This window comes from Anomaloglossus baeobatrachus, chromosome 1 (assembly GCF_048569485.1).
Source record: "Anomaloglossus baeobatrachus isolate aAnoBae1 chromosome 1, aAnoBae1.hap1, whole genome shotgun sequence".
In the NCBI taxonomy this organism is placed as follows: Eukaryota; Metazoa; Chordata; class Amphibia; order Anura; family Aromobatidae; genus Anomaloglossus; species Anomaloglossus baeobatrachus.
In genome coordinates, this window is record NC_134353.1 from 341749863 (window position 1) to 341774812 (window position 24950).

Genomic DNA, 24950 nt, shown 5'->3' on the forward strand with positions numbered 1-24950 from the left:
TTCAGACTTCATAATGTCATGCACACAGTTAAGCAGTCCAGTGCCAGAAGCAGCAAAGCAACCCCAAAACATCAGGAAACCTCCGCCATGTTTGACTGTAGGGACCGTGTTCTTTTCTTTGAATGCCTCTTTTTTTTTTCCTGTAAACTCTATGTTGATGGCTTTTCCCAAAAGGCTCTACTTTTGTCTCATCTGACCAGAGAACATTCTTCCAAAACGTTTTAGGCTTTCTCAGGTACAGTCATATGAAAAAGTTTGGGCACCCCTTTTAATGTTAACCTTTTTTCTTTATAACAATTTGGGTTTTTGCAACAGCTATTTCAGTTTCATATATCTAATAACTGATGGACTGAGTAATATTTCTGGATTGAAATGAGGTTTATTGTACTAACAGAAAATGCGCAATCCGCATTTAAACAAAATTTGACCTGTGCAAAAGTATGGGCACCTCAACATAAAAGTGACATTAATATTTTGTAGATCCTCCTTTTGCAAAAATAGCCTCTAGTCGCTTCCTGTAGCTTTTAATGAGTTCCTGGATCCTGGATGAAGGTATATTTGACCATTCCTGTTTACAAAACAATTCCAGTTCAGTTAAGTTCGATGGTCGCCGAGCATGGACAGCACGCTTCAAATCATCCCACAGATTTTCAATGATATTCAGGTCTGGGGACTGCGATGGCCATTCCAGAAAATTGTAATTGTTCCTCTGCATGAATGCCCGAGTAGATTTGGAGCGGAGTTTTGGATCATTGTCTTGCTGAAATATACATCCCCTGCGTAACTTCAACTTCGTCACTGATTCTTGCACATTATTGTCAAGAATCTGCTGATACTGAGTTGAATCCATGCGGCCCTCAACTTTACCAAGATTCCTGATACCGGCATTGGCCACAAAGCCCCAAAGCATGATGGAACTTCCACCAAATTTTACTGTGGGTATCAAGTGCTTTTCTTGGAATGCCGTGTTTTTTTGCCTCCATGCATAGCGCCTTTTTGTATGACCAAACAACTCAATCTTTGCTTCATCAGTCCACAGGACCTTCTTCCAAAATGTAACTGGCTTGTCCAAATGTGCTTTTGCATACCTTAGGCGACTCTGTTTGTGGCGTGCTTGCAGAAACGGCTTCTTTCGCATCACTCTCCCATACAGCTTCTTCTTGTGCAAAGTGCGCTGTATTGTTGACCGATGCACATTGACACCATCTGCAGCAAGATGATGCTGCAGGTCTTTGGAGGTGGTCTATGGATTGTCCTTGACTGTTTTCAGCATTCTTCTTCTCTGCCTTTCTCCTATTTTTCTTGGCCTGCCACTTCTGGGCTTAACAAGAACTGTACCTGTGTTCTTCCATTTTCTTACTATGTTCCTCACAGTGGAAACCGACAGTTTAAATCTCTGAGACAACTTTTTGTATCCTTCCCCTGAATAACTATGTTGAATAATCTTTGTTTTCAGATCATTTGAGAGTTGTTTTGAGGAGCCCATGATGCCACTCTTCATAGGTGATTCAAATAGTTGAACAACTTGCAAGTGGCCACCTTAAATACCTTTTCTCATGATTGGATACCACTGCCTATGAAGTTCAAAGCTCAATGAGGTTACAAAACCAATTTAGTGCTTTAGTAAGTCATTATAAAGTAGTTAGGAGTGTTCAAATCAAGAAATTGATAAGATTGGCCATACTTTTGCACCGGTCAAATTTTGTTTAAATGCGGATTGCACATTTTCTGTTTGTACAATAAACCTCATTTCAATCCAGAAATATCACTCAGTCCATTAGTTATTAGATATATGAAACTGAAATAGCTGTTGCAAAAACCCAATTTGTTATAAAGAAAAAAGGTCAACATTAATAGGGGTGCCCAAACTTTTTCATATGACTGTATGTTTTGGCAAACTTCAGCCTGGCTTTTTTGTGTCTCGGGGTAAGAAGTGGGGTCTTCCTTGGTATCCTACCATACAGACCCTTTTCATTCTGACGCCGACGGATAGTACGGGTTGACGCTGTTGTACCCGCGGACTGAAGGGCAGCTTTAACTTGTTTGGATGTTAGTCGAGGTTCTTTATCCAAGATCCGCACTATCTTGCGTTGAAATCTCTCGTCAATTTTTCTTTTCCTTCCACATCTAGGGAGGTTAGCCACAGTGCCATGGGCTTTAAACTTCTTGATGACACTGCTCACCGTAGACACAGGAACTTTCAGGTCTTTGAAGATGGACTTGTAGCCTTGAGATTGTTCATATTTCCTCACAATTTGGATTTTCAAGTCCTCAGACAGTTCTTTGGTCTTCTTTCTTTTCTCCATGCTCAATGTGGTACACACAAGGACACAGGACAGAGGTTGAGTCAACTTTAATCCATGTCAACTGGCTGCAAGTGTGATTTAGTTATTGCCCACACCTGTTAGGTGCCACAGGTAAGTTACAGGTGCTGTTAATTACACAAATTAGAGAAGCATCACATGATTTTTCAAACAGTGCCAATACTTTTGTCCACCCCCTTTTTTATGTTTGGTGTGGAATTATATCAAATTTGGCTTTATGACTAGAGTTGAGTGCGGTTCGAGGTTCGAGGTTCTCCAGTTCTAGGCTCGAGTGATTTTGGGGGCTGTTCAAGATCGAACTAGAACTCGAGCTTTTTGCAAAAGCTCGATAGTTCTAGATACGTTCGAGAATGGTTCTAGCAGCAAAAAGCAGGGCTTTTTACAGCTACAGTGTGCAGGAGCCATCGCTGGCAGCCTGCCAGAAGCTGGTAACCACGCTAAACATCGGGTATCCAACCAAAGCGCTTTGGTTAGTAACCCGATGTTTATCCTAGTTACGTGCAGGAAGCCCACACTTCCCCGCTCAGCTCGCTCCACCCCCTCCTGCCCGCGGCATGTACACATACATACATACACACACACACACACACACACACACACACACACACACACATGGTCCCGCTCGGCTTACCCGCCATCCCGACCTCAGTGCTGTCACTGTCCTCCATGGCCGCCGCTTGTCACATCACCTTCTCGAGCTTCCGACCGGAGACTGACTAGCGGTGACGTCACGGGCCTCTCGCGATACTTGGCGTGAAGGCGCCGGTCATTGAACTCAGTGACAGGGGCTGTCAGTATGCTGGAGATCAGCGCAGGTAATGTACCTCGCTGACAGCAGCACTTGTCATGCCCTGCAGTGACCTGGGCTGACCCATTGATGTTAGCTCAGGTCACTGCACTGCTCTCCCAGCCAATGGGGAACATCCTGCTCTTCATTGACTGGGACAGTGTGGATCGTCATGGCAACCCCTTGGATTACACCAGACCTGGATTTGTTTTTCATTCTAATAAATTGGTTAAAGAGGGAATGTATTGGGGAGTGTTTTTTCAAATAAAAATGTGGTTGTCGTCTATTTTTTTTTATTACTGACTGGGTTGGTGATGTCGGGTATCTGATAGACGCCTGACCTCACCAACCCCAGGGCTTGATGCCAGGTGACATTACACATCTGGTATTAACCCCATATATTACCCCGTTTGCCACCGCACCAGGGCGCGAGATGAGCTGGGGCGAAGCACCAGGATTGGCGCATCTAATGGATGCGCCACTTCTGGGGCGGCTGCGGCCTGCTATTTTTAGGCTGGGGAGAGTCCAATAACCATGGACCTCCCTAGTCTGAGAATATCAGGCCCCAGCTGTCTGCTTTACCTTGGCTGGTGATCCAATTTTGGGGGACCCCTACGTGTTTTTTTTTTAATTATTTATTTAATGTAAAATAACAGCGTGGGGTGCCCTCAGTTTTGGATTACCAGCCAAGGTGAGGTTGCCAGCTGTGGTCTGCAGGCTGCAGCCGTCTGCTTTACCCTAGCTGGCTGCAAAACTAGGGGGAACCCTACGTCATTTTTTTTTCATTTTTTTGGCTAAATACAAAGCTAAGCACCCCTTAGTGCCACATGAAAGGCACCAAAGGGTGATCCACTTTTTCTCCACTTTTTCTCCACTTTTTCTCCACTTTTTCTCCATTTTTTTCTCCACTTTTTCTCCACTTTTTCTCCACTTTTTCTCCACTTTTTCTCCACTTTTTCTCCATTTTTTTCTCCACTTTTTCTCCACTTTTTCTCCACTTTTTCTCCACTTTTTCTCCACTTTTTCTCCATTTTTTTCTCCACTTTTTCTCCATTTTTTTCTCCATTTTTTCTCCACTTTTTTTCTCCACTTTTTCTCCACCTTTTCTCCATTTTTTCTCCACTTTTTCTCCATTTTTTTCTCCACTTTTTCTCCATTTTTTCTCCACTTATTCTCCATTTTTTTCTCCACTTTTTCTCCACTTTTTCTCCACTTTTTCTCCACTTTTTCTCCACTTTTTCTCCATTTTTTTCTCCATTTTTTCTCCACTTTTTCTCCACTTTTTCTCCACTTTTTCTCCATTTTTTCTCCACTTTTTCTCCACTTTTTCTCCACTTTTTCTCCATTTTTTCTCCATTTTTTTCTCCACTTTTCTCCATTTTTTTCTCCATTTTTTTCTCCACTTTTTCTCCATTTTTTTCTCCACTTTTTCTCCATTTTTTTCTCCACTTTTTCTCCACTTCTCCACTTTTTCTCCGTTCTTTTTTTATGGTCGGTCTACCCATTAGCTCTGCCATGCATACTGTAGCTCTACACCTACTGCACATGTTACTTTATGATTGACATCTCTTTCGTACCAGAGCTGTCTAAGTCTACTCTGACCCCATATTTGTCATTACTATATTGTCCTTGTACTGTATTATGACATTTGTATCATGTGTTTCATTTCTTGCTGTGTTGCAATTTTTTTGCTGCATCCCAATTGTACCTCTACATTGTTCGAGTTTATGTTATTGTTCTCTCACTCTTATGTGATACTGATTATTGTCATTTTTCATGATTACATGCAGATAAGTCCAATCTGACGAAGGCTCAGGCCGAAACGTAATTTGTAACTTGTTTTGGACAAAAACATATATGCTTATGAAAAAATTTTTTTTCTTAATACGGACCAATAAAGAGTGATTTTGCATTAATATCCGTTGTGACTTACTGACTTAGTCTGGGAGATTTAGAGTGCCGAGGTTACTCACTAATTTTATCTATTATTACCTCTGAGCACCTATATACCAGTGAGCAGAGCTTCCTCTACAGTAGTTCTCCTGATTAGGCATGCCCTTACCTCATGAGCAGGGCATTGCAGCTTTGGTAGCAACCATTACGGCATGGACTCTGCTGCTGTGGACCCGAGAAGAGTGAGTGCAGATTCATTGCACCCACACTCCTCACATGAAGGGTCCGCACTCCTAGAAAATGGGGGATACGTTCCCTGAGTGTCTCCCCCCCATATTCTAGACGGTCCAGAGTCGTCGTGGGACCCCTTTATTTTTTTTCTTACAATAAATTGGTGAAAGAGGAAATGTTTTGGGGACTGTTTTTTCAAATAAATTTCTTTTGTCGATTTTTTATTTTTGTTAGTACTGACAGTTTATGATGTTGAGTATTTAATAGACGCCATGACATCACAAACTGCTGGGCTTGATCTCAGGTTACTTTACAGCTAGTATCAACCCGATTTATTACCCCGTTTGCCACTGCACCAGGGCACGGGATGAGCTGGGGTGAAGCGCCAGGATTGGCGCATCTAGTGGATGCGCCACATCTGGGGTGCCTGCGGCCTGCTATTTTTAGGCTGTGAAGGCCCAATAACTATGGACCTTCCCACCCTGAGAATACCAGACCACAGCTGTCCGCTTTACCTTGGCTGGTGATCCAATTTGGGGGGATCCTACTTTTATTGTGTAATTATTAATATTTATAAAATAATTATAAAAAAGAGCCTGAGGGGACCTCCACATTGGATCCCCAACCACGGTAAAGCTGCCAGCTGTGGTTTTCAGGCTACAGCCGTCTGCTTTACCCTAGCTGGCTATCAAAAATGGGGGGACCCAACGTCATTTTTTTTTTAACTATTTTTTAAATAGAAAAAATTATTGGGCTTCCCTGTATTTTGATTGCCAACCAAGGTAACGGCAGGCAGATGGGGGTGGCAACCCATAGCTGTCTGCTTTATCTGCGCTGAGAATCAAAAATACCGCGGAGCGCTACGTCATTTTTTTAAAGATTTATTTTTACAGCACTGTGATGTCCAGCAATGAAAATACAGGGAAGCCCATTTTATTTTTAGTTATTTAAATAAATAATTAAAAAAAATATATATGGGCTCCCGCTGCATTTTTTGTATTGCTAGCTAAGGGTAATCCAAGCAGCTACTGGCTGCTAACCCCCACTGCTTGGTGTTACCTTCACTGGCAATGGAAAATCCAGGGAAGCATTTTTTATTTTTTTTGCCAAAAAACTACAAAAAAAGCACGTGAGCTTCGCCATATTTTTGTATGCTAGCCAGGTATAGCAGGCAGGTGCTGGAAGAGTTGGATACAGCGCCAGAAGATGGCGCTTCTATGAAAATGCCATTTTCTGAGGCGGCTGCAAACTGCAATTCACAGCAGTGGGGCCCAGAAAGCTCAGGCCAACCTGTGCTGCGGATTCCAATCCCCAGCTGCCTAGTTGTACCTGGCTGGACACAAAAATGGGGCGAAGCCTACGTCATTTGTTTTCTAATTATTTCATGAAATTCATGAAATAATAAAAAAAGGGCTTCCCTTTATTTTTGGTTCCCAGCCGGGTACAAATAGGCAACTGGGGGTTGGGGGCAGCCGTACCTGCCTGCTGTACCTGGCTAGCATACAAAAATATGGCGAAGCCCACATAATTTTTTCAGGGGGCAAAAAACTTCTGCATACAGTCCTGGATGGAGTATGCTGAGCCTTGTAGTTCTGCAGCTGCTGTCTGTCTGTATGGAGAAGAGCAGACAGCAGCTGCAGAACTACAAGGCTCAGCATACTCCATCCAGGACTGTATGCAGAATTTTTTTGCCCACCAAAAAAATGACGTGGGCTTCGCCATATTTTTGTATGCTAGCCAGGTACAGCAGGCAGCCACGGGCAGCCTCCAACCCCCAGTTGCCTATTTGTACCCGGCTGGGAACCAAAAATATATGGAAGCCCGTTTTTTTTTAATTATTTCACTTATTTCATGAAATAATTAAAAAACAAATGACGTGGGCTTCGCCCCATTTTTGTGTCCAGCCGGGTACAACTAGGCAGCTGGGGATTGGAATCCGCAGCACAGGTTAGCCCGAGGTTTCTGGGCGCCTCTGCTGCGGATTTCAGTCCGCAGCCGTCCCAGAAAATGGTGCTCTCATAGAAGCGCCATCATCTGGCGCTGTATCCAACTCTTCCAACAGCCCTGGAGCCGGGTGGCTTGTTGGGTAATCATGAGTTAATACTGGCTTTGTTTTACTAGCCAGAATTAAGCCAGAGATTCTTAATGTCAGGCACGCTTGACCCGGCCATTAAGAATCTCCAATAAAGGGTTAAAAAAAACACCACACAGAGAAAAAATACTTTAATAGAAATAAATACACAGACACATTAGAGACTCCATCTCTATTACCCCCTGTCAGCCCTCCATGATCCTGCTCTTCTGTCTTCTTTCTTTCTAGTGTAGTAGTAGTGACGATTGTAGTGAGGATGAGGTTCCCCAGCTCATCACTTGGGGCTGGGGAACCTCATCCTCACTACAATCCTCACTAGTGTAGTAGTAGTGACGATTGTAGTGAGGATGAGGTTCACCAGCTCATCACTTGGGGCTGGGGAACCTCATCCTCACTACAATCCTCACTAGTGTAGTAGTAGTGACGATTGTAGTGAGGATGAGGTGCACCAGCCCATCACTTGATGGGCTGGGGCACCTCATCCTCACTACAGTCCTCACTACAATCGGGAATCAGCGTGCAGCCTTTACTCTGTGAGTGATCAGTGCTGGCTGTCAGCGGTAACAGCGGTAACGCTGACAGACGCGTTGCCATAGCAATGGTGCTCTCTGAGCCGCGGTTAGCGGTGACGTCACCGCTAACTGCGTTGCTATTGCAACGGTGAGCTCCGTTAATGACCGGCTGTGTCAGCCGGTCCCTAACGGAACGGGGAGTCGACCGTGTGCTAGAGCATGTCGCCGGTACACGGCGATACACATATGTGCACCGTGTACCGGAGAGATGCACTCGCAGGTCCTACATGACGCGTCATAGTCATGTGACCAGTCTGTAGCCAATGAGATAATAGCCACGTGACTGGTCACATGGCTATTTTGACGTCACGATAGGTCCTGCATCTCTGCTGGCAGTGCCGTCACCGGGAGGATTCAGCGATCATCGGATGGAATAGCGGCAGGAGACAGAGTGCAGAAGGGATCGCGAGGACCGGTAAGTGTTATTACAATGTTTATTAACTGTTTGTGTACATTTATAATGCATTTTTATGTGTTTGTGATTGCCTCCCATTATAGCCTATTGGTTCTAGTTCGGTTCGTCGAACGTTCGACGAACCGAACTCGAACGGGACCCCTGTTCGGCGAACCGACCTCGAGCCGAACCGCGACCGGTTCGCTCATCTCTATTTATGACAAATTTTTTATTTTTTTTCCATTGAAGACAAATGAAATGAAGATAATAATACCAAAGAATTTGTGATTGCAATCATTTTCATGAAGAAACTGAATATTCTCTGACAGAATTGCAGGGGTGCCAATACTTTTGGCCATCACTGTATGCCTGTAGTTCTTTTTAAGACAAGTCCAGCAATACCTTTACATGGCCAGTCTCCCTTAGTGAGAAATCACGAAGAAGAGCTATAGTAGATATGGACCTTCTGTCACTCCAGCTCTATTCTCCGCCTTCTCTGCCACCTCCTGATTTGCATATAAATTGAAATACTGATATCTCATTAACAGAAGAATGGACTAGCAATATAAAAGTACTGCTGGCTTGTCTTTAATGGAGCTATATGCTGGCTGGGGATAATGCCACTCAATCTCCTACATTTCCTCCCAAACCCAGTCCCTTTGAGTCACAGGTCTCTCACTACATGTAGGCATAAGCTAGAAAAGAGAAGCGCTGATAGGGTTTTACCAGATTAAACACACGGTTAGCAAATGGTAAATGCACTCACCGATTGAGGTTGTGAGAGGTCACAACCACCACAGATAGCATGCGATAATGGTGGCTGCTGCGGCCCCACGTGTTTTAGACTTCAAAGTGGAGAGGGAGAAAGGGTTAAACCCACGCAATCCGCCAGTAATCCAGAAGGAGATGTTGGTAAATTAAACAATCTTTTATTCCATGGGTCTACGCGTTTCAAGGTCTAAGACCTGTGTTGATTTTCTGGTCCTGAAGAAGAGGTCTTAGACCTTGAAACGCGTAGACCCATGGAATAAAAGATTGTTTAATTTATCAACATCTCCTTCTGGATTACTGGCGGATTGCGCGGGTTTAACCCCTTCTCCCTCTCCACTTTGAAGTCTACATATAGGCATAGGGAGTGACCGGACACTTAAGGAAAGCGGGTTAAGAACATCCTGAGGGAACCAGACTGAGCAGCATGGTCCTTACTAGAGATGAGCGATGTTCAAGGCTCGAGGTTTGCCAATTTCATGTTCGAGTGATTTTGATTTTGGTTCGAGCACCAAAAACGTGGCTTTTCACAGTAAGGCTATGTGCACACATTGCTATCTGCATGCGTCCTGTGTCCCCAGCACAATCCCTCTCTCTTTCCTATTCACCGATCATGGGCGTCTCGCTGCACGGCTGTCACAAATCTCCAGCGGCATTTCCTCTTTTGAAAATGGCTGCTGCTTCATTATTCAATTAGTTATTCCGTGCTTTCCCCGCCCACCGGCGCCCATGATTGGTTGCAGTTAGATATGCCCCCACGATGAATGACAGCTGTCTCACTGCAATGAATCACAGCCGCCAGCGGGCGGGTCTATATTGTGCAGTAAAATAAATAAATAAATAATAATAAAAAAAAAAAATGCGGTTCCCCCATATTTCATACCAGCCAGGATAAAGCTGCAGGGCTGGAGGCTGGTATTGTCAGGATGGGGAGCTCCAAGTTATGGGGAGCCCACCACCCTAACAATATCACCCAGCAGCCGCCCGGAATTGCTGCATCTATTAGATGCGACAGTCCCGGGACTCCACCCAGCTCATCCCGAATTGCCCTGGTGCGGTGGCAATCAGGGTAATAATGAGTTAATCATGCCAGGCGTCTCCTGGAGATACCTTCCATGATTAAACTGTAAGTGAAAGTAAATAAACACACACAGCGAAAAATCCTTTATTTGGAAAAAAAGATAAAAAACACCTCATTTACCTCTTTATTAATACCAAAACAACAATCCAGGTTCGAAGTAATCCACACAACACTGTCAGCTCTGCTACATGAAGATGTAGAGAGTGATCTGTGTCCTCTCCATGTAGCACCTGAACTGAACCGTGCTGTAATCTGACTTCAGTCTGCAATGCAGAAGTGAAGATTACCAAATCTGCGTATGTTTTTAATTGGTTAGAGTGCTTGACTCAGAAGCATTAGTTCACGAGTTCTAGTCCCAGTAAAAAATTTAATTTATTTTTAATTGTAAATTAGAATTGTTTATTTATAATTATAATTTGATTTAATTTAATTATGCACTGAGGGGAGGGGCCGGACATCAGCTGTGAGCCACACCTCTAAAATCGGAGCAGTTCACGGAATGAGGCTTCATTGCTCTCTTTCTCTCTTTGTCTCTCAGTCTCAGTCTCTCTCAGTCTCTCTCTCTTTTTCTCTCTCTTTTTCTCAGTCTGTCTTTTTCTCCTCTCTCTCTCCTCTCTCTCTCTCCTCTCTCTTCTCTCTCTCTGTTATCTCTCTCCTCTCTCTCTTCTCTCTCTTCTCTCTCTCTCCCTGTCTCTCTGTCTCAGTCTCTCTCTCTTTTTCTCTCTTTTTCTCAGTCTCTCTTTTTCTCTTTTTCCCTCTCACTCTCTCTCTCTTCTCTCTCTCCTCTCTCTTCTCTCTCTCTCTCCTCTCTCTCTTTTCTCTCTCTCCTCTCTCTCTTCTCTCTCTCCTCTCTCAGTCTCTCAGTCTCTCTCTCACAGTCTCTCGGTCTCTCTCTCTGTCTCTCTCTGTCTCTCTGTCTCTCTCTTTCTCGCTCTCTCTCTTTGTCTCAGTTGCTCGCTCTCTTTTTCTCTCTCTTTTTCTCAGTCTCTCTTTTTCTCTTTTTCCCTCTCTCTCTCCTCTCTCTTCTCTCTCTCTGCTCTCTCTTCTCTTACTCTCTTTCCTCTCTCTCTTTCTCTCTCAGTCTCTCAGTCTCTCTCTCAGTCTCTCAGTCTCTCTCTCTCTCTGGCTCTCTCTCTCTCTTTTTCTCTCTCTCTTTTTCTCAGTCACTCTTTTTCTCTTTTTCCCTCTCTCTCCTCTCTCTCCTCTCTCTCTTTTTCTCCTCTATCTCTCCTCTCTCTCTCCTCTCTCTCTTCTTTCTCTCTCTCTTTTCTCTCTCTTTCTCTTCGCTCTCCTTTCTCTCTTCTCTCTCTTCTCTCCCTGCCTCTCTTTTCTCTCTCTTTGCTCTATCTTTTCTCTCTCTCTTTTTCTCTCTCTTCTCTCTCTTTTTTTCTCTCTTCTTTCTCTCTCTCTCAGACCTGGCGATGATCAGCTGATGCGGTCACCTGACAGAATCAGCTTACACTATAGGTCGAGCGGTGAGGCCGGCTTAAACGATCAGCTGATGCTGTCGGACAAGGAGTCTGCACAGAAGTATGTAGTTTGTTGGGGTTTTTTTCCACCGATGCATCATCTGATTGTATAAAAGCCGTTTATACAATAAGCTGCTGTGTCATGTGATTCAGGCCCTTGAACCTGACACATCATCTGATCGCTTTGCCTTCCAGCAAACTGATCAGATGATATTGGATCCAAATTGGACGGCGCGGGACAATTGACCCAGGATTACTGCGGAGGGGGGTTCTTTATTTCAATAAAGAAGGAGTCACTAATTGTGTTGTGTTTTATTTCTAATAAAAATATTTTTCTGTGTGTTATGTTTTTTTATCTGTACTAGAAATTCATGGTGGCCATGTCTAATATTGGCATGACATCATGAATTTCGGGCTTAGGGCCAGTTGATAATATACAGCTAGCCCTAACCCCATTATTACCCAGCGAGCCCCCCCATCACCAGGGCAGCTGGAAAAGTTGGATACAGCGCCAGAGGATGGCGCTTCTATGAAAGCACCCTTTTCTGGGGCAGCTGCAGACTGCAATTCGCAGCAGGGGTGCCCAGAAAGCTTGGGCACCTTGAGCTGCGGATTCCAATCCCCAGGTGCCTAGTTGTAGCTGGCTGGACACAAAAATTGGGCGAAGCCCACGTCATTTTTTTTTTAATTATTTCATGAAATTCATGAAATAATTAAAAAAAAAAAAAAAAAAAAGGGCTTCCCTATATTTTTGGTTCCCAGCTGGGTACAAATAGGCAGCTGGGGGTTGGGAGCAGCCCATAGCTGCCTGCTGTACCTGGCTAGCATACAAAAACATGGCGAAGCCCACGTAATTTTTTGGGGGGGGGCAAAAAACTCATGCATACAGTCCTGGATGAAGCATGCTGAGCCTTGTAGTTCTGTAGCTGCTGTCTGTCTGTATGGAGGAGAGAAGACAGCAGCTGCAGAACTACAAGGCTCAGCATGCTCCATTCACTAGTGTATGCAGGTGAGCAGACAGCAGCTGCAGAACTACAAGACTCAGCATACTCCATCCAGGACTGTATGCAAGAGTTTTTTGCCCACCAAAAAAATGACGTGGGCTTTGCCATATTTTTGTATGCTAGCCAGGTACAGCAGGCAGGTATGGCTGCCCCCAACCCCCAGCTGCCTATTTGTACCCGGCTGGGAACTAAAAAATAGGAAAGCCTTTTTTTTAATTATTTCATAAATTTCATGAAATAATTAAAAAAAAAAAAATTGAAATGAGCTTTGCCCCATTTTTATGTCCAGCCAGGTACAACTAGGCAGCTGGGGATTGGAATCCGCAGCACAGGTTAGCCCGGGCTTTATGGGCCCCTCTGCTGCGAATTGCAGTCCGCAGCCGCCCCAGAAAATGGCGAGTTCATAGAAACGCCATCATCTGGCGCTGTATCCAACTCTTCCAGCTGCCCTGAAGTGGCTCGCTGGGTAATAATGAGTTAATACTAGCTTTGTTTTACTAGCTAGTATTAAGCCAGAGATTCTTAATGTCAGGCAAGTTTGACCCGGCCATTAAGAATCTCCAATAAAGGGTTAAAAAAAAAAAGACACCACACAGAGAAAAAAATACTTTAATAGAAATAAATACACAGACACACTTAGAGACTCCATGTTTATTACTCCCTCTCACCCCTCCATGATCCATGGTCTTCTGTCCTCTTTCTCCTTCAACCCATGCAGCTCTGCTACATCAGACAGCGCTGCATGGGAGGAAAATGCTGCTGCTCCCCGTGCAGTCTATTCACTCAGTGAGAGTGAGCAGAGGCTGCAGGCTGTAAGCAGTGACGTCACCGCTGACAGACAGGTTACCATAGCAATGGTGCTCCGATCACGTGACTCCCGATGCTGCTATTTACCGGCTGTGACAGCTAGTCCTTGCATGTGGGCTGACTCTGTAAAGAGCGCCCACATGCAGGAACGGGGAGTCAACCATGTGTCAGAGCATTTCGCCAGTACACGGACATGCTGGAACGATCACCGCGTATCGGAGAGATGCACTGACAGGACCTAGCATGACGTCATAGCCATGTGACCAGTCAGTAGCCATTGAGATAATAGACACGTGACTGGTCACATGCTATTTTGACGTCACGATAGGTCCTACCATCAGTGCTGGTTACCGGGAGGACGCAGCGATTATCGAAAGGAAAAGCGGCGGGAGACAGAATGCAGGATGCGTCGCGGCGACCTGTAAGTGTAATAGCAATGTTTATTAACTGTATGTGTACATTTATAATGTGTTTTTATGTGTTTGCCTCCCATAGTTTTCAATGGTGTTCGAGAGGTTCGTCGAATGGTTCATCAAACCGAACTCAAATGGGGCCTCCGTTCAACGAACCAAACTCGAGCCTTCAGAGGCTCGCTCATCTCTAGTCCTTGCCCAGCTATTTAGCGTAAAACATACCTGACTGAAATGACAGATATACACTCTGAATCATGTGCCCATAGCTAGGACAGCATGAATCAGTTGTCAGGTACTCTGTAAGTGTGAATATGATTTTTTGATGATGTTTTTGGAGAAATGTGTGGGTCACACTGAGCTTGTAACTTCCCAAATATGAAAAAATCATGACGGTCAAGCTAATAATTCTAGGCTGAAAGCCTCAACCTAATCAAAAGCTGTGCATATGACTGAGCATAAAGTATTTGAAAGAAAATGTTTAGTAATTTACATATACAGTTCAAAGAAATGCATTGGTGTTACTGGCAAGAAGATGAAATCACCATAAGTATCAGTAAAATCATAATTCAATATTTCTGAGAAGGACTGATTCTGCAGTACTGTGTTCATTCTTGCTCTACAAAGGGGCTTGCTGTTTTCTTTTCCTCTTGTTTTTAATCCCTTAAGACCCATTGAGGTGCATGTCATCTTTCAGCACCTTTGGATACATCCAAATTCATACACAATCTTTGCCTAATACGACCAAAATACTATGTCATGCCCTATCACATATTGATTTAGCAAGCTGTTCTATGCTGAAAGGCATTGTTCCAAGAAGAGAACATCCCGCACATGGCACTCAACAGAGCATGGTAAAACCGCACATTGAGTTCTCTGTGGCTCCGCACCACCAAGCCACAGGGAGCTCAAGATGCCATGTGCATATAGTTATTGCAATAAGTAATATCTTAGCTAAAACGATAAATGGGTGTATGAGATTAGAAACACTTGGGTTCAGCTGCAATAACCAGAGCTCACATATGTAGGAGATATATGAAACATAAACGAAAATGCAGCAACAGGATCCTCTTTATTATATAAATGCAAATCAAGGGCATGTGTTGCCTCCATGAAGAAATTAATTTGAGTAAAAACTAGAAAGTCCAGGTGATCATTGAGAAATGAGCATGAATAATCCTATTGCTACAGGCCACTGAATGTAGCAATCCTTGTAGCAATCAATACAGCAGCTAAATCTCATATTGTACAGTTGCCAAACATCATGAATAGATATTTTATTCCATTCCATAGAGAATGAGAGGAAAACACAATGCATTATCACTGCAGTTTCTGGGAATTCTGCTTTGCGTAAACAGTTTTCTCAATTGATTCCAACATCCACTTGCAATCAGCTTTAGCATCTGATTGGGTGATCAGTTTTGCTATCATTGAAGCATAAAGGTGCGTTCTTTTCTGGATAAGCTAATTATAGTTAGGAACACGTTTCGGCATTTTTAATTGCAGTTTGATTTTTCATTCTGAGTTCACACAGCATGTAATAAAGTGTTGTCCTGATTGATGTGCCGCGTTATAGCCTGCAATAAAATATGATTATGAGATGTTCTGCACCAGCTGTTAACCCAGCTATTGTCCGTAATCATATGTTTAATATATAGTCATTAGGAGAAATATTGGGGTTCAACAATATATATGTGTTATAATATATATATTTAAGATATATTGGCGTTCTATTCTTTGCTTTATAGAGAATGGAACTTGTTACTGTGGAACATCATAGTTACAATTTTGACTTATTAGTATTGAGGTTCTATTCACACCGGCCAATTCCATTGTTTATGGCAGCACAATAGAACAATATAAAATGTTTTTCTAGACCTCAAATATACCAAAGAAATTTGATGGACTCCATTAGAAGTCAAGGGGTTTCTTCATGATTGACACTAGTGTGAACCCAGTCTGATAAGTGAGTGATATCCACATTTGTTTATATTATTGTAGAGATTCCCTTTAACATAATGGTTAACGTAATGATGTATATTGTGTACCCTTGCTTCATATATGGCTTTGCAAAGTTAGGTTATTGAACCTGCCGTAACCCTCAGTCTGATACAGCGCTGCACAATTAGCTTTACCCTAACCTACTGTATCCTCACCTATCCCCTATAGACTGTGAGCTCTCGCGGGCAGGGACCTCTATCCTCCTGTACCTGTCTGTGTCTTGTATTGTTTATGATTATTGTACTCGTCCCTATTATGCATACCCCTTTCACATGTAAAGCGCCATGGAATTGATGGCGCTATAATAATAAATAATAATAATAATAATAATAATAATAATAATAATGTTCCCTTTTTTCATCAAAGCCTCTGTTTCGAGTCTCCATCCTAGATTCCCTCATATTTATGTAGCCCTATTTTTGCCAGTAGGGGATCATGTGGTCTTTCTGATGCCAGTAGTATCGTGCTAAATCCAGCTACCCCTCGCCGTTTCCATTAGTAATATAAACCAAGTGTGAAGAGAACCCAATATTTTTATACTATACTACCATGCAGGAATAAAATGTATTTCTTAGCGGCTTCATTGACTCATGCTAAGGTCATTGTCATCCTAACATCAATATCCAAAATATCTTTGACTCAATCTTCTTTCTCTATTACACTTTTCCAATTATTTGGGAGACTGTGTGTTAGGATCTAGCTGTCTATTGTGCTGTTCTTTTGGGAATCTAAAGTGGCTTGGCACAAGGATATATTAGTGATGAGTGAGCGTGCATGCCAGAGCTCGTTACTCGATAGAGCCTCGAGCATCTGAGTTTGAACATGCTTGAGTTACCCATTGAATTCTATTATACTCAGTACTCGAGTCGGGTTAGAGCACTCGATTGAGTATCAAGCAATGTGGAGAACACTTTCCCATCACTAATATTGATATAAACATTTTTAGGGATTTGCAAATATTGGACTTGTGTGGGTGAGAATTACAGGGTGGAATTCAACCTTTTAGAAAAGTAGCAGAACAGATTTTAGCAGACTTTGTTATTGCTGATGTTATTCTTTTAAAGGTCCTAATACTTTTTGACCACAGAGGTAGCAAAGCTATTATGGCTGTTTTTTGTTGTTGAAATTGAGTTTTGATGAACCACATAAGTCAGTAAAATTCAAAATAATTAATTACATTTTTTCAAAACTTGATCCTTAAAGGGAATCTGTCACCGTTTTTTTGGACTATAAGCTGCGGCCACCACCAGTGGGCTCTTAAATACAGCATTCTAACATGCTGTATGTAAGAGTCCAGGCTGCTGTGTAGAATGTAAAAAACACTTAATAATAATTACCTAATGGTTGCGCTGCAGTGGAGTTGGGCCATATGGGCGTCTCTGTTGTCCGGTGCCGGCGACGCCTCTTTCAGCCATCTTCATCCTCCTTCTGAAGCCTGTGTGCACATGACGCATCCTACATTATACACACTGCTCAGGGCAGATCAAAGTGCGCCTGCACAGGACCTCAATGGCAGCAAGTGTGGATGGCGTTGGATGCGTCATGCACCTCGGCTACAGAAGAAGGAGGACGAAGATGGCTGAAAGAGGCGGCATCGGACAACAGAGACGCCCAACTGTTTCAAATCCACCACGGCACGACCGTTAGGTAAGCATTATAAATTGTTTTTTATATTCTACACAGCGGTCTGGGCTCTTATATACAGCATGTTAGAATGCTGTATATAAGAACCCACTGGTGGTGGCCGCAGCTCATAGGCCAAAAAACTGCTGACAGGTTCCCTTTAATAGCTGATAAGTGTCAATACAACCTTATTTTTTTAAGCATGTTTTTATGGCGGAGAATATGTCATGTCTCATAAACATTGAACATTTTATAAAAATGTTACAAATTTTTATATAAAAACAAAGAATTTGATGATTATTTGTTTTACTACTTACATCTTGGTTTGTCATTTCCCAGTAAGGTCTCTCTCCGTATGACATGACTTCCCACATCACAATTCCATAGCTCCACACATCACTCGCAGAGGTGAACTTACGGAAAGCAATGGCTTCAGGGGCAGTCCATCGGATTGGTATTTTTCCTCCCTGTGAACATCATATCATGTGGTTAAGTGCTAATGTGAATGCCCTTTCTGTTCAAGAAGTGATAAATGAGATGAAGCAAATAAGGTGAAACAAGCCTCACAACCATGAACACACATATCATCGATGCTCAGACAGTGTAATGCAGAAAATAAAATGTTCACTTCCAACAACTGGTAATGATTTTGTCTCTGGAGAAAAATAAAAGTCATGAGTCACATGATGTATTTCTAAACAATGAATTGAACTCCATTTACAGATAATTCAAGAGCAGTGTTGTAATCTTCCTTCCTGAACAGTTATTACAGTCCGGCATGAAAGTAATAAACAGTACAATAGTATCAGAAGAATGGGGCATGGTCCTGAATGTCAAGCACAATACATATCCTGGATGGGAAGATCAAACCTGACCTCTGGAGTCCCAATACTGGCTACAAATGTGCAATGTGTCAACTATACTAGCTCAATAGTAAGCCAAATAATGAAATAGACAAGGTCTGGTGTACAGATGTAAAAGAGTTAGGGAAATGTCCTTTGTTGCAATATGAAAGTTGTAAAACTTGACAGTGAAATAGGAAGAAGTGTGAGGCATACCAGAATTGCTAAAATAACTTACTTCACATTATAAACCATCTGATTTCCCATATGGGTTGGAGAATGAAGTAATTCACATTCACAATACTGGTGAAATGCTATTAAACACCAGTACTGTGTTTCTAGGAGCTGTAGAAAATAAATGACTCTACTGTGGATAATTTAGTTTAATATTCTAAATAATCTGGTATTTTGGTGGCTGCTATTCCCATCTGTAGGATAAAAAAGCAGCAATTGTGTGTTGACAACATTTGTGACCACTGCAGCCAATCACTGATAAAAACAAAGAACTTAGTTGAATTTAAACTTATGGCTACCAATTGGAAGTTGTGGTAACTCACAAGTCCTTCTAACACAGCATCACTAAAATTGAAAGAATAAAGATCAATAATGGATTATTTAATTATTACAGGAGAATCAACTACTAGTGATCAGAAAGCATGCTCGGCACTGCTTGTTACTCAATCAAGCATCAGGCTGCTCGGGTACAATCATCACATGGCCGAGTATAGTGGGTGCACAAGCGCCATGCTCAAGTCCCTCCTCCGCATGTTTTACGGCTGTTAAACAGCCAAGAAACATATGGTGATTGCCTGCCACTCATGTTAATGCTGTAGCCATGTTGGCCACTGGCATTACAGTGATTGACTGGCTGCATCAAATCATCGAATCGTATATGAGATCCCAGGGCGCGACGCTCGGCACACTGTCTTCTGGAAGCAGTTTAGGGAGAGTTGATCTAGGAAGGAGTATAAGGTTTGTACAATTTCCCCCTTTAGTGCCTTTCATGTGGCACTAAAGGATGTTTTTAGCCACGATTAACCTAATAAGTTAAGACATTATTTAAAAACAATGTGGGGTCCCCCTTATTTTTGATAACCATCCAAGGTAAACCAGACAGCTGGGTGCTGGTATTATCAGGCTGTGAAAGCCCAGGTTATTTAGCTTTACCCAGCCTAAAAATATCAGCCCGTTGCCACTCCGAATTGGTGCATTCATTAGATAAGCCAGTTCTGGCTCTTTGCCCTGCTCTTCCTAATTGCACTGGTGCAGTGGCAATTGGGGTATATTTTTGGGCTTAATGTCAGCTGTGTAAAATCAGCTAACAGCAAACCCAGGAGCTAGTAATGGAAAGGCGTCTATCAGACACCCCTACTACTAACCCAGTAACCCCCCAAAAATATACACACTATCCCTCATTCACAAAATAACAATCAAAAATGTTCTAATGAAGTTCCATCATAGTCCTGATTTTACGAATGCAGCTCCTTCAACTGTGAGTAGCAGTAAAGCACAGCTATTCACAAGCACCAAATAATAATGACCACTCTCATAAGAGCCGCCGGCTCAACACTGCGCTCAGGGAGACTCGGCAATGCTGATGAGAGTTGTCATCACTACATGGCATCTGATGAGTTTTTAGCATTACCTGGCACATGTGAATAGCTGTACTTTACTGCTATTCACAGTCACCGCATCTGCATTCGGGGATCGTGGACTACAACAGAGGAGCATTGTGGGAACATTTTTATAATAAATTGGTGAAAGCGGGATAGTGTGAGGGAGTTTTTATTCATTTTATTCAAATAAACTATTTCTTCCTGCATGTGTTTTTTTGAGAGGATTACTGGGTTTGTAATGGGAGTGCCTGATAGATGCCTCTCCATTACCAACACCAGGGTTTGATGCTATCTGACATTAAACAGCTGATATCAACCCCCCAAAATATTACCCCACTTGCCACCACACCAGGGTAAATGGGAAGAGCCGGACAAAGCACCAGCATTGGTGCATCTAATGTGATGCACCAATTCTGGGGCAGCTGCGGGCTGGTATTTTTAGGCTGGGAAGGGCACAATTACTATGAATCTTCCCAGGCTGATAATCTCAGTGCCTAGCTTTCTCATTATCAAAAATAGGGGGAACCCCAAGTAATTTTTAAAATGCATTTATTTATTTAGTTCCCAGCAGTGACCCAGGAGTCAGAGATACATCCAGGTAACTTTCCCATGCTGTTCCTATTGCATTTGAGTATTGATTCCATCCATTTCAGCAATTTCCCAGCCCCCACAGCCTTCCCGTTAGGGTCTTCTGGAAAAATGTTTGCAATTCCAATTAACTTCTATTATACTTTTTAATCGAGTCAAGCCCATCCGAGTGTCCAACCTGCTCGGTTCAAGTACCAAGCACTCGAGCATTTTAGTGCTCGCTCATCCCTAGTGGCAACAGATTAGTAAGGTAAGTATTGCTGTTTTCATTATGTTATAGTATTCTATGCTGTTTTTTCTTGTATTCTTTTATTTGTTTAACTTAAGGTTTGACCCCATAATAGCTGAGCTCTAGTTATGCACATTTTACGAAATGTAGTCTTTACTGTGAAGAATAAGGCCCTGTGCACACACTGCATTTTTATACGAGTTTTTTTTGCGTTTTTGCTGCAGAAATTTCTTGAGAAAATGGTTGTAATCTTCTGCAGACATTTCCCAGAAAGACCTATGGGAAAAAAAATTAGCTGTGCCCACACTGCGTTTTTTTCTCAAGATCATTCTTTCTGCAGAATTTCTTGAGAAGAAGAATGAGCATGTCACTTCTTTTCTGCAGGTACCTGCGTTTTTTGCCATCGATAATGACAAAAATTGCAGGGACCAACCTGCAGGAAATAACGAATCAATAACGCTTAAAAAAAGCATAAAAAAACACACAAAAACGCGGTAAAAACGCAGGTACATTATTGGTACATATTTTTAATGCAAGTTCTCTAATCTTTCAGAGTCAAGAAATTTCTTGAGAAAAATACTTTTTCTAGTGCACACAAGGCCTAATATATAAATGTGATCTCCTTGTATGGCTACATTGTGAAAAAGGAGCTTTCACCAATGTTTTCACGTTGAACTGGAAATAGAATGTAATAGTGGCTGCAGAACTAAATTTTTATTTTGCTTCTCCACTGAAGAGATATTAGTAATATCATAGTATTTTTCCCCTAATGAGTTAATATTTTTTAACCAAGTGGGTATTGTCAGATAGTTTTCACTGGGAGGGTGTCATTTTTGCCCTTGTATGATGCTGACCAATCATAAGCAGGTATCATCACTCAAAAAAAAGAAGAACACGCCCCCTCAATAGCTTGGAGCAAGTTTTTTAGTGTGTGCCATGTAATCACACTAATGTCTGCTGTGCTCAAACACCTTTTACTTGCTCTGCAGTGAGAACAGGCTGTCATTGCATCTAACACAGGAGCAGTCTGTTCTGGGCTACTCCTGTGTGAGATGTAAAGAGACATTGATCTGACTTAAATGCAGCGTGGTCCTCTTTAAGCATGAGCCTGTTGCCAAGTTTGATGATGATGTCAAATTCATGTAGAAGAAATATGCAATTGGTGCTCGAATTATGCAAACATTGGAAACAAATTTGAAAGTAAAGAACATAATATATAATTTTAACATTAACAGTAAAATGTTGCTCTAATCTGATTGATAGCATTTACCAATTCAATGACCACTAGGGATGATCGAATACCTCAAATATTCAGCTTCGCGAATATTTGCCTAATAGGTTGCCGCAATTCGACTATTTGCGAATATTCTATGCGCAATGTAAGTTTTTGGTAAACCTGAAAAACAACTATTCGTAACTATTTGGGCTTCCCATAGACTTACATTGCGCGTTGAATATTCGCATAGCGGCGACCTATTCGTCGGATATTCGCGAAGCCGAATATTTGAGGCATTCGATCATCCCTAATGACCACATCACTAAAGTGGCTGTTAACATACTTTGTATTAAAATTTCCATGCTATAGAAATAGGGTGGTACCGCTCCATGCACTAAATAATAGAGTATCCTGCAGTCAATTGCTTTTACCACGGCTACATCTGTGCTTTACTTCCTAAACTGGGAAAAATTACCAAAAGCTTGGTAAAAGTATATAGAAATAAACAGATTGCCATGTATACTTAAATATATTACAAAATCTCCCCAAAGATACCTATTAATAATAAAAGACTTAAATTACAAATTGTGATTTCCTGAAAAGATAAATGTTTTTAGTGATGTTGAAAGAAAAATGTTTGGAAAGGAGAAAATTAGAAAGTTTACATTGATATAAGCAGTCCAGTTTGGCTTTTTTTCAGGCAAATATATTTGTGAATATATGACGTACTATATTAAATACTGCAGGTACATAGGAAATAGCTCTAAATTGTAACGTGTTCATGTAAGACCTACCTAGTCCTCTTCTCATGTTTTCTGTAATGAATATGCACATTACATGTTCTAGTCAATAAATCTCGTGGCAGCCAATGTAATATCAAAATGACTATTTTCATAGCAGGGAATGTTTAATGCACTGTTTAATACAATCAATAGTTGTAAAGTAGCGCTAGGGATTAATTTTATCCTCGGTGTGGAGAATTTTATTACAGAGTATGTCACACAGAACACAAAGCTTGAGAGATATCCACTTAACTCCTTGACTACCTTCTCAAACCACAAACCAAATGTTCAGCGTTTTACAATGGTTGTAAATTTTTGTTAGCGTAAGAAATGGTTTAATATTTTCAGGTCTGCCAAATTTTACAAGGTGTGGTAGCACTGGTGATAACTGTTTGGAACAACGAAATGTTGAGGGACGTGACTAAACTGGGTGGATATAGGGAGGGTCTTTAACTTATTATGCAGCTATAAATTTCTCTATTTGCTATTATGTATGACCCGCCTAAAATTTATGCACAGAACACTTAAATTCATGCACATCTTATATCTTCACAGAATAGACAATTGCCTTCAGATGACCCCAAAGATAAAAGTTTAAGGGGGTTAGATCAGGAGTTCTGGATGGCCATTCAACTGGCCCATGATGACCAATCCACTGGCCCATGATCACCAATCCACTTTCCAGGACACTGTTCATGTAGGAATGCTCGAACCTGACACCCATAATGTGGTGGTGCACCATCACATTATGGGTGTCAGGTCCGAGCATTCCTACATGAACAGTGTCCTGGAAAGTGGATTGGTCATCGTGGGCCAGTTGAATGGCCACCAAGGTCTGAAAGCAATTGTCTATTTCTTCTGCGGTGTTGCTATCAGTGTGTCAAGAATGGGAGAAGAGGGTTACATTGACAATCCAACACAATGGGCAGCACTTTGAACACATTTTATAAGTGGCCATAAAATTGTAAATAACTAATGAATGAATAAAGTTACATTACAACCAAGAACAAAATTGTATTTCTTGTGAAATTCTTAATAAGTTTGATGTGTTATATGACCCTTTTCCCATTGGAAAAAATAAAGTTGGACCCAAAAAGACGGAGTTCAAAATGGCCGCCATGGTCACCACCCATCTTGAAAAGTTTCCCCCCTACCACATACTAATGAGCCCCAAACAGGAAGTTGATATCACCAACCATTTCCATTTTATTTAGGTGTATCCATATAAATGGCCCACCCTGTACTTTGGAGTTAGGTCAATTATAACACTTTGTATTCAACAATACACAAGACTGTATTATAAGGTATAAAAATGGTCTAATAGTAGGACTTAAACACAATTAGAGATGAGCAGACCTGTGGAAGTTTGGGTTCTGCGGGCTCAGACAGACATTCTGTTCTGGACCCAAGCCTCATTGGAAGTCACTGATTGGGCAGTTCAGCTCTCTGCCCAAATGCAGCCAGTCATAAACAGAGCTCTTCCAGGGGAGAGAGGGCAAGGTTTTTATATGTATTTTTTTTTAACACACTGGATCAGATATCGCTGATTTTACCCCCAATGCAAGCCATTAAAACACTGCAAGCGGTTTGCCCCGGGTCAAGCAGTTTGCATATGTAAAGCGCCTGAACTCCAATACTGATTTTTTCCTAAAGTCTGTGTTCGGTATGAACACCAAACTTTAAAGTTCAGGTTCGCTCATCTCTAAACATAATTTATCTGTATTTATTAGCTAGCTTACTCTTGTGGTATATGCGGCTTCAGGATCATCTTCTAGAACCCGAGAGAGACCAAAGTCTGAAACTTTGCAGACCAGATTGCTGTTAATGAGTATGTTCCTTGCTGCAAGGTCTCTGTGTACATAGCCCATGTCTGAAAGGTACTTCATTCCAGAAGCAATGCCCCTCAGCATACCCACTAGCTGAATGACAGTGAACTGGCCATCATTTTTCTGCAGGAAAAAGGAAAAATGTAATTAATTCATACACAATATTTGTGTCAAGCGTAGATTACCTTATGCTATACAAGTTTCTGCTGTAAATTTTATTACAAAAATCTATTCACAAAAATATATTAGAATGCATCCGAAAAGAAACTCACAGCTGTCTATAAAATGCATAGCATCATACGCAATAGATCAAAGATATATTTATTTATGTGTTTTGTAACATTAAAGAGATGGTGCAAAAGCTAAAGAAATTTTTATCTAAATCCCTATTTATT

General features: G+C 41.9%; 1 protein-coding gene across 5 annotated transcripts in view; it reads right to left on the minus strand.

Annotated features, from left to right (window-relative positions):
- EPHA5 (EPH receptor A5) overlaps positions 1 to 24950 on the minus strand; it is a 641576-nt gene that overhangs the window by 12970 nt on the left and 603656 nt on the right. For all 5 annotated transcript variants that reach the window (XM_075352357.1, XM_075352380.1, XM_075352348.1 and 2 more), the window contains exons 13-14: positions 24469 to 24678; positions 17774 to 17923 (exon numbers count right to left, since the gene is read on the minus strand). In XM_075352357.1, coding sequence (XP_075208472.1) covers positions 17774 to 17923; positions 24469 to 24678 — 360 coding nt within the window. The remainder of the gene's footprint in view (positions 1 to 17773; positions 17924 to 24468; positions 24679 to 24950) is intronic.